We start from the raw sequence: 10,770 nt of genomic DNA on the forward strand, positions 1-10,770 counted from the left end.
TTTTGAGAACAGCTTGACAAGGGAGAAGAGAAGATAAGAAAGGGCAGGAAGGGGACAGAGAAATTGAAGAGACAGCTCTCACTCTCTCCATAACAGATAATAGGAGTAGGTTTTCCCACAGGCCTATTGTAAAATGGACTCCATGTTTTTCTGTGCACTTGTTGTTTTGTTCTGGTATTTTTTTTGTCTTCAATTTCAGTTGTTTTTCCTTTTTGAGAGAGACAAAGAACATACATTTGGTTGGGTAGAGAGGTAGGGAAAATCTGGGAGGATTTAGGGAGGAGAAAAACCATGATCAAGATACACTGTTGCCAGGCAGTGGTGGCGTAAGCCTTTAGTTCCAGCACTTGGGAGGCAGAGGCAGGCCAATTTCTGAGTTTGAGGCCAGACTGGTATACAGAGTGAGTTCTAGGACAGCCAGGGCTATATAGAGAAATCCTGTCAGGAAAAAAGCAAAAAACAAAAAACAAAAAAAAACCAAACAAACAAACAAAAAGATACACTGTTTAAAATGTATTTTTAAAATAATTTTTGTAAATTGAGAGGAGAGTGACAGATTTTTATGAGAGCAACTTCTCCTTTTCTAGCACTAAAACAGGGTACAGTGTGTCCACAATGTTAGTCATAGGCTAACAGTCCTATTAAACTTGAGATGTCAAGTTTCACAGTGAGTATACAGAACAAATATATTTTAAAAATCATTATAACAAAACACTGTGTCCTTTGAAATCCAAAGCCCAGGGATAAGAAGGCTCAAGGCAGTGTTACTGCCATTAAAAAGTGTGACCAGGCTGCAGGGGCACACAGCAGCCATATACACACTCACATGAGACAGACAGATGGCGCAACGTGGAAGTGCACTTGCCCAGATTCCTGACAACCTGCAGCTAACCCCAGGAACACACATGAAGGTAGAAGGAGAGAAGCAACCTAAGTTGTCCTTTGACCTCCATATCTGCACTGTAGGATGCTCCTCCCACTACAACAACTAAGTATTTTGGGAAGAGAAATATGACTTGAAATTACATTTAAAATCACTGAATATAATCATAAAAACATAAACATAAAATAACTGCACATGACCTATGCAGCTTCCTCACACGATATGTGTTACCACCATTCACACGCATCAGACTTCAAAATATCAGGCATTGATTGAGAGTGGGTAATCTCCTACCTGCACCAAACTTTTGCATTCTCTCTTCCTGATATTATTACTGAAATTACCTTTTGTAAGCATAAAATGTACACCACAGGCATTGCAATCAAACACATCACAGTCTAGATCTTAGTTCTATCTCTGTTGGCTGTGTGATCTCCCAAACATCATTTACTTTTCTGAATTTCCATTTCCTCAGCCAAATGCCAATACTGATTACAGTGGAGGGATTTTCTTGACAAATTTAGATAGTGGGAAATTCTACATGACAATGGGGCAGAGGAGAGGAGAGAGAGAAAGCAGAGCCTGCAGGTGCAGACACTTAAGAGACGCATCGGCAGGCTTCTCCTATATCTATCTATACCTTATTTTGATTTTCACTTTTAACTTATGAACTAAATAGCAAAGTAACTAAAGCTAACAATAATATAGAACATATTTCAAAAAGGCCAGAAAAGAAGATTCTTAAGTGATTTTACCATGATAAGAACATTAAGGTGATAGATATGCTAATTATCCTGAATTAATCATGATAAAATATACATGATATTGAAATTTTTATTATACTGTACTCATGCATGTACACAACTATTATCTGTAAATAAAAAATTTACCAAAATTTGAGACAATCAGAAATATTACTACTTAATTAATGCTATTAAGATTCTGTTTTTTAGGTGTGATAATATCATTATTCTCATGTTTAATCTTTTCTTCCAGAGTATAATGAATTCTTGCAAAAGCAATCAGATTTTGGTAGAGTTTGCTTCAAGGCATTTATGCCTAGGGGGAGTAAACAGGAATACAGACTAAACAAGACCTGCCACTAGCTAAAGCACTGACCACAGCAGGGTTCCTTGAATTACACTAAGATGTAGTTTTCAGAAATTCAGGATCTTACCAACAAGACTGCAGACTGAATCTGCTGCACAGTCCCTGTCCCTGTCATAGGAAGCACTCCACGATGCCACTAGGATTTCATCTAACTCCTGCACTCCTGCCTGCTCTAGGGGACAATGGTTTCTCAATTAACATTCATCTGTGGTCATATAAAGGACTCACGTCACTCCACAAGAAAGATCAATTAGGTTAAGTAACTTTAGCTCAGCCTTTGAATTTAGTTTTTACTCTAGTTCTGTCAGAATTTTCTACTTGAATGTTCTAGCTACTGAGTTTGGCTCAGTGACACCAGAGCTGCTAACACAGAAACACTAGAGTAGACACTTAGTTTAATGTTTACTTACTGGACACTACCAAGCTTTCAGATTTATAAAAACAAAACAAAAATGGCTAGCCTAACAGAACTCACCTGGACTTTTCTCTAAAAGAATGAAGGCATTTTTCAGTGTGGTAGAGTAAGTGTAGAAATAAAGGAGCAATCTAATTCTCTCCTATCTCTTATTCTCTAACCAGGCAAAGAGATAAAAGACCTACTGTTTGACTTGGCCGACCATGGACACACGGGCAGACTCTAGGTTTCGAATCTGGCCACTCTTCACACTAGTAAAAAAAAAAATAAGAAAGGAGAGTTTACTCTGCATTCATCTCAGCACAGCACCAGAAGGAAAGAGTAATTTTGTAGTTTCCGTAGGATCTAACAAACATGTGCTTCAGCATGGAGTATCCTTTGTACAGATTTATAAAATTATCAACTGGATTAATGAACATATTCATGATTGACACCCTTTAATGGAAGCCATGGGTAATTCTATCAGCAATTTTTATAAAAACTATTTATTCAAGGTTTTTATTTTATCAGAAACCCAAATAATTCTAGAGAGAGGAATCTCCACCTGCCCTGTTCAGAATAGAAACTCCATCTGCTGTTTCTTTATCATTTTATGTGAAACACAGAAAATGAATGTAGAACCATGGAGTGTCAGGGGAGGTGGCAGCCTTGCAGACCAGCTGGACAGCGGGGGACCTGCAGTCACTAATCTCCTAGGAGATGGTGTATTAGAAAGGCACACTTTCCAGATGACTGTGGCAAATATGAGACATTTAAAAAGGCTCTGCTTGGAAGTATTTCCTTACATACTATCACAGAAAGGGAAATTCACCTGTTTATCTTAGTATCTGAGCTGACTAAAAAATAAAGGAGGAAAGGAAGGAAGGAAGGAAGGAAAAGGGGGAGCAGGTTATAACATAACATTTAACATTAAGACTTAGGCTTGTGGGTTACCTCCACTCAATAGCATTCTCCAAAGACTTGAAGGTTTTAGGCCGACCTCGCAAGAAATTCTGCATGCTATTAAGTGCATCCATGGCTGTACCTGAACAAAAATTTTAAATATATCAATAAACTTTTTTTGTTTTCTTGCTTTGCAAATTATATTAAATACCTATTTTCCCTTTTTAGGTTGGTACACAAAATACTGGCTCCACCGTGTCTATGTCATACACAAAATACTAGCTCCATCACATCTGCCATACTTTGTTACCAAGTACTCACGCTCCCCTCCCTGACTACTCCTTTCACACCCCACTCCAGCTGGCTCTCTTTCTTCCCCAGTTAAGTCCCCTCTTTTGCTCTCCCATCATACATTACCCTCTCTCACCACCTTAAGACATTGTCTTCCTCTTGCAATGATCTCTTTTATAGATATCTCTCTCTTTCTCTCTCTCTCTCTCTCTCTCTCTCTCTCTCTCTCTCTCTCTCACTCACACACACACACACACACACACACACACACACACACACACACACACTTTTAAATTTACTTTCCACATATAAAAGAAAACATGGGATATTTCTCTGAGGTCCCTCCATGTTGGAGGAAGCGTGTCACTGTGAAGGCAGGCTCTGAGGGCTCCTAATGCTCGAGCTCCATCCAGTACAGAAGAGAGGGTCTCCTCCTGGCAGCCTCCAGATGGAGATGTAGAACTCTCAGCTCCTCCAGCACCATGTTTGCCTGCACACTGCCATGCTCCCACCATGATGATAATGGACTGAATCTCTGAAACTGTAAGCTAATCCCAATTAAATGTTTTCCTTTATAAGAGTTGCGTGGTCATGGTGTCTTCTCACAGCAATAAATCTCTAAGACACATAATGATTTATAGTTTCATCTATTTTCCTGCAAATATCACAATTTCCCTTTTTCTTTATGGCTGCATAAACTTTCTTTGCACATATGTATCACATTTTCTTTATCTATTGCATCTATACTGGACATCCAGGCTAGTTCCATTTCCTGGCTATTGCAAACACAGCAGCTATACAATGGGTGTGTCTCTGGTATTCTGACTTCTACCAAAACAAGTAGAGCTGGGTAATACGGTAGTTCCAATTTTTGAGGAATCTCCATAATGATTTCCAGTGTGGCTACATTCCAGTCAGCAACAAGTAAGGGTCCCCCTTTCCTCATCTCCTTACCACCAAGTAATCACTTGTTTTACTGATGACAGGAATCTGACTGGGGTTCGTGGAATCTCAAAACAGTTTTAATTTGCATCCTCATGATGGTTAAGGATATGAAATACTTTTTCAATTCTTTATTGGCAATTTGTATTGAGAACTAATTTTTTTAGCCTATTCATTGACTAGATGATCTCACATTCTGGTGTTGGATTTTATATATACATGAAAGATATATGTATGTGTATACATATATATTCATATCCAGCATATATATTTTTATATACTGTATTTGTATATACAGTATATGTTTTTATATACTGGATATAATGTATATATTTGGATATCAATCTCCACTATGATCTAGTTTTCAGAGATCCAGTGGTTAATTTTTCAGGTTATTTCCTGTGCTCTTGGAGTCCTATTCCCCTTGCCTATGCCTATATCACCATGTGAGCAATACTCATATTACTCTTCACATTCACAATGACAGAATGCCATCACCTACACAGGAAGACTCTTCCCCAAAAGGTTCCTATATGGATGGCTTGGTCACCAGCTGTTCACACTATTGAGAGGTGTTGAATAATGAAGACACTAACTTCATCGATAGATTAATCCACTGTTGAGTGTATACTGAGCAGGCTGTTTGGAGGCATAACTGACTTACAGGAAGCAGTAACTCGGGGCAAGCCCTGGGAGCACAGTCTCCCTCCCTCTGTATGATATGCTGACTCTCCACCTCCTAAAAAGCAACAGACCCACTAACCTCGGACTAAGACCTTTTAAAGTGCTTAGCTCAGATATTTTGTCACAGAGGCAAAAACTGGCACACTGAGTCAACCCTATATATTTGTTTCTGGTAACAGCAAAATTCAGTGATTCTTGGGTAAAAGTAAAGAGCCAATTTAATAACATTGCAAGAATTAACACAAGCCAGCTTCCAATATGGCTCTCAGCAACTCTTGACTACTGATATTCATTCCTTGTGTGGCACACACCAATAAATATAGCTAACCTGTACAAGCAGCAGTGAGATTCTCAGAGTGGGTCAGAAAATAAAAACAGTTTCTTTTTAAATGGTTAAATAAAACTAAGAGACATACATACACATGATTAGAAATATTCAGCCATAAAAAGGTATTGTTGAACAGTTTCTGGTAACATGAAAAATGATTGTATAACTTTATAAAGATACAAAGACATAGGGGTACACTTCAAAATGAGTGAAATTGAGAATAAATTAAGGCCACGGTAATAATGTACCAGAGAGTTCTCCTACAAATGACTGAATCTGGTTTGGTCAATACTAAGAAAGCTTACCTTCTACAACATCAATCATGCAAAGACCCAAGAGGCGTGGCACCAAGTTAGCTGCTGCTGTGTGCACTGCAATGGCACCACCCATACTATGCCCGATCAGCATGACTGGAGGAGGGAGGTCTCCGTACATGGCTTCCACCACATTGCCAACATCTCTGCAAAGAGGGAGAAATCTAGAGTGCTGGAGGAAGACGCCAAAAATAGCTTACTTTCTCAGTTCCTTCTGTTGGACTGTAACTAATAGTTGTGGGAAATGGTAAAGCCTCACAGGGCCACTCTACAAACACACCTATGTGAGAGCCTGCGTGCGTGGTCCCTAGTATCTATGCAGAGAGCTACATAGCTAGTTCTCCAGATAAATGGCCAGTTAAGGACTAAGAACACCAAACTTCTGACCTGTCTTTATACCATCCTTTTATCACCCTATAAATTTAGTATAATCATATAAATATACAACTGCATGTTTAACCTAAGATTGGCATTCTGGAGAAATACTTTACTCTAAGCCTCTGTTTTTCCATGAATAACACACTAAGGTTTGGGGTAGCAGCCTCTACATGAGCTATATCAGCCTCACTATGAGCATTTTCTGTCATCTAACATATTTTTTTTTACATTTATATATGTGTGTGTGCATGTGCATGCACATGTGGAAGTTAGAGGACAATTTGTAGGAGTTACTTTGAGAAATGAGTGAGAAGTGAATGTAAAACTGTTATCCAAAAGGTAAAGTACTATTCAAACGAAAAGACTCAGTTGAAAAGAGAATTAAAAAGTAAAAAAAAAAAGAAAAAAAGAAAGAAAATCCAAGTTTCCTTTATAGCAGTGTTACTTCTAAAGACAAGATACTCTGTGAAAGGCAAAGTGTTATTTAGTACAAAGGAAAAACTAAAACTTATTCAGTGTAGCTGTGATCAACAAGTGCCTTTCTCAAATTCACATATTGTGAAGTATAATTATTTGCAAGTTTGCAGTGTCTCTGCTGGAAGAGCAAACACTGATAAAAGTTAAGCATTGTGCTTAACTTCAGTCTACATTCTTGCTGGCTTTTGTTCTAGATAACAGTAGAAAAAGGTAGGACTTACAAAAGTGACTGGGTCATAAGTGGCTGGCCTCATGAATGGATTAACCACTTTATAGAGTAATGAAGGAGTAACCATTATAAAGAGCATTCTCTCTGGCTCACAGCTATCTTACCATATGAAATCTTCTACCTTACTATAATCCAAGACTCTAGACCTGGCTCTAGACCTGTGAGTCTAATGTAACTCTAATAAACCACTGTGGTGATGCAGCAATGCTAGGCAAGTACCCATCATGCACTTCAGGCTTTCTGGGTCATCTAATGTCATTCTTCAACAACTTTGTTTAAAAGGGTTCTTTCTACTATTCTCTAAGACACTCAAACATACTTATCAACTGTAAAATTAGCCAGAAATTAAGTTCATTGGGTATACCAAAATATTATTGTATTCCTACCAAAGTTACAAGGAAAAAAGTTGCAGATTTCTGCTACCACATTAAGGATATTTAAAGCCCTTTTTCTTGGAATCCAGCACTATGGGATCCATAGCGACTTCATAAAGTCAGTATATTTCAAGAACAAAGATGACTTAGATAAGGAGTAGTCTCTAGAGCAAGTAATATAGGAGACTTAGACAGTTTCACAAAAGGAAAACCAAATAGTATTACTATATATCAATATGACAGAGCAGAAAAAAACTATGTTCATTCCTATGTAAAGATGTATATGTACTTACACACAGACAGTTGGTTCAATTAATTAATCTAAAGCCATGTGGGCTATGATTCTATTATTTGGGGGGGCAAATCTTTAAAAAACAGGTAAAGTTTAGAACAAATATCAGTGTATAACTTCCAGAATAATTCTCAATTCTAATAAAATTTTAGTTGGTAAACTAAATGAATTAATAATGAAATGAATTAAATAAAATGTTCTGGAAGACATTAAATTCTACTTCTTAAAATACATATTAACTAAGTTAGATATTTACTATGAAAGTTGTAAATGTATAAAGGTAGACAGGGTCTAAAATGCATAACAGGGCTTGGAGAGATAACTCAGTGGTTAAGAACACTGGCTGCAGCCAGGCAGTTGTGGCCTATGCCATTAATCCCAGCATTGGGGGGGGGCAGAGACAGGTGGATCTCTGAATTCAAGGATGACAGCCTGGTCTACAGAGCAAGTTCCAGAACAGCCAGAAATACACTGAGAAACTGCCTTGGAAAACAAACAAACAAACAACAACAACAACAACAAAAACCCAACAACAACAACAAAACCCACAGGCAGCTTTTCCAAAGGTCCTGAGTTCGATTCCCAGACACGTGGTGGCTCACAACCATCTATAATGGGGTCCAATGCTCTCTTCTGGTATAAAGGATACATGCAAACAAAGTATTCATATATATAAAAATATATAAAATGCATCAACATAATATCTAAGCTTAGGAAAGGTGTGTTAACCCAATCTAAAATCATAATCACTTAGACATTATTCTTAATAAAGGCAATAGTTCTTAAGTGCCATTTGTGGGACTGACTACATGAGATCCCTTTACAGTGTTTTAGTAATGTAAATACGAGGAGCTGGAGAGTTAGTTCAGCAGTTAAGAGGACTGGCTTCTTTTTTAGAAGTTGCAGGTTCAGTTCCCATTACCTACATGGTAGCTCATAATTGTCGGCAACGCCAGTTTTAGGGCATCTGGCACCCTCTTCCACCCTCTGAAGGGACCAGGCAAACATGTGGCAAACTATCTATAGCCATAAACAATAAAAATATTTTAAAGTATACTGTATGTTTAGGTTTTACTGCTAAAACTGCTGATTCAGCAGATCTGGGGTCTGTCCAATGCACTTGCATTTTTTGCTAGCTCTTGTATGACCCTGGTGAGTGAACACACTGAGAAGTATGGAATATACACAACTTGACTTTGAGGCCCAGTTTCTAAGTAGCTATTCTTCCATAGCTGCCCTCACTTTCCTGTGATGCTAGCTAATGAATACATGCAGGCTACCTTAACATACACTCAAAGCTACTTATACTCAAATACTTTTCCAAACAGGAGTCCATAAAAGATACATACCCACATTCCATTTAGTTCCACCAAGAGAAGGAAAAATTTCAAAAGCCTGCACAAACTAAACAACTTGTGTGATAACCACCAAACTAGATAAACCAAGAAGGATATTAATGAGGATAAACAGAGAAGAGAGAACAGAAATGAATTTTGTGTGTTAAGGACTGTCCAACAATTTCACCAGCAGCATAATAAAATTGCACTACTGTTTATGATGGTGTCAAGACTCAGGCAATCTATCAGTGTTTGTTTCCTTACTTTGCCATTGTTTCTGCTGACAGGTCTTCAGGATTCTTAACTTTAGTTTCTCCTAAAATAAATAAATAAATTAATTAATTAATTAATTAATTTCAGTGATAGGAATAATAAAACCAGGAGTAATGAAATAGGGACTTTAAGGATAGATTTAGCAAGGATGTTCTATAGTCCAGACATATCTTTATGGCTAGCTGTTCTGAAGATGGTAATTATAGTAGTCTACCTACAAGCTATCACTTTTCCCAAAATACCCAAATGGAGTACACTAAGTTAATTTTTGCCAACATTGCTAATGTTTGGGCGTATTAAAGGAGCTGGGAGGAGCTGTACTCACCATGACTTCGCAGATCCAGAGCCACAATCCTACACTGTACTCTACTGATGATTGCTGCCTGGAAGGAAAAGAACAAAACCAATAACTTTGTTAAATGAGCCGCAATCATAATTCAAGGTACCCAAGAGAAAAGAAAACTTGTCTGATCCCAAAGGTTTTCTTTTAAGTATAATAAAAGAATAAGGCTGGGCGGTGGGTGGCGCACGCTTATAATCCGAGCACTTGGGAGGCTAAGGCAGGCAGATTTCTGAGTTCAAGGCCAGCCTGGTCTACAGAGTGAGTTCCAGGACAGCCATGGCTATACAGAGAAACCCTGTCTCGAAAAACCAAAAAAAAAAAAAAAAAAAAAATGAGTCTCTATTATACACACACATTGTGGTCAGTCTCCAACTTAAACTTTATCCAAAGCCCTCCTTAAGGTCATTCTTCCCAGCCTTTCCTTACAGCAAAAGCACTTCCAGATGCTGGCCTGTGGTTTTCAACCATATTCCCTGGATGGCTTTTCTTTATTTTAGAGTCAGAATCTCCTAGATAAGGATTGTGAATCAGTTGGAAATACTATTTTGGCTCAGGAATTACATGAACATGATACTTGAGTCATGAAATTACCCTAAAATCAGCACAAGTCATGAAATCTATAAACAAGCTATGCTACTGCTACATAGTATGATAGGAAGTAAAAATATCACAGGATACAATTTTAGAGATTTAAAGAAACCTAAAATAACTCTTCTTCCTCAGGGAGCTAGATTTTCTGACAGTCATATATCACAGTTAGCAAATGTCATCTCTATATTTTAACTTTAAGAATAAACTACTAACAGTTTACTCTAACTTTCCCTTTTTAAGAATGAGAAAACTTTAGGAGTCAGAGGCAGGCGGATTTCTGAGTTCGAGGCCAGTCTGGTTTACAGAGTGAGTTCCAGGAAAGCCAGGGCTACACAGAGAAACCCTGTCTCGAAAAACAAACAAACAAACAAACAAACAAACAAAAGAATGAGAAAATTGAGACCAAGAAAAAGGGAATCATTTGTGTGTTTGTTCATGTAATAAGTTACCAAGATAACATAAGCATATATCAGAAGACAACCCAGATTCTTGAGTTATACTTAAAAATAAAATAAAAGCCAACATTTTCCCTTCTATTACTCTTAGTGAGCATCTCGGGTTTTTTTTATTAGATGTTTTCTTTATTTACATGTCATACAATATCTCCTTTCCCAGGTTCCCCTCCAA

At 37.8% G+C, this 10,770-nt stretch overlaps 1 protein-coding gene across 1 annotated transcript in view; it reads right to left on the reverse strand.

Moving 5' to 3' along the window:
• Ppme1 (protein phosphatase methylesterase 1) overlaps positions 1-10,770 on the reverse strand; it is a 51,058-nt gene that overhangs the window by 14,209 nt on the left and 26,079 nt on the right. Inside the window, exons 4-8 of the mRNA XM_031387531.1 lie at positions 9,535-9,592; positions 9,201-9,252; positions 5,841-5,995; positions 3,342-3,432; positions 2,594-2,659 (exon numbers count right to left, since the gene is read on the reverse strand). Coding sequence (XP_031243391.1) covers positions 2,594-2,659; positions 3,342-3,432; positions 5,841-5,995; positions 9,201-9,252; positions 9,535-9,592 — 422 coding nt within the window. The remainder of the gene's footprint in view (positions 1-2,593; positions 2,660-3,341; positions 3,433-5,840; positions 5,996-9,200; positions 9,253-9,534; positions 9,593-10,770) is intronic.

This window comes from Mastomys coucha, unplaced genomic scaffold, assembly GCF_008632895.1.
Source record: "Mastomys coucha isolate ucsf_1 unplaced genomic scaffold, UCSF_Mcou_1 pScaffold21, whole genome shotgun sequence".
NCBI lineage: Eukaryota > Metazoa > Chordata > Mammalia > Rodentia > Muridae > Mastomys > Mastomys coucha.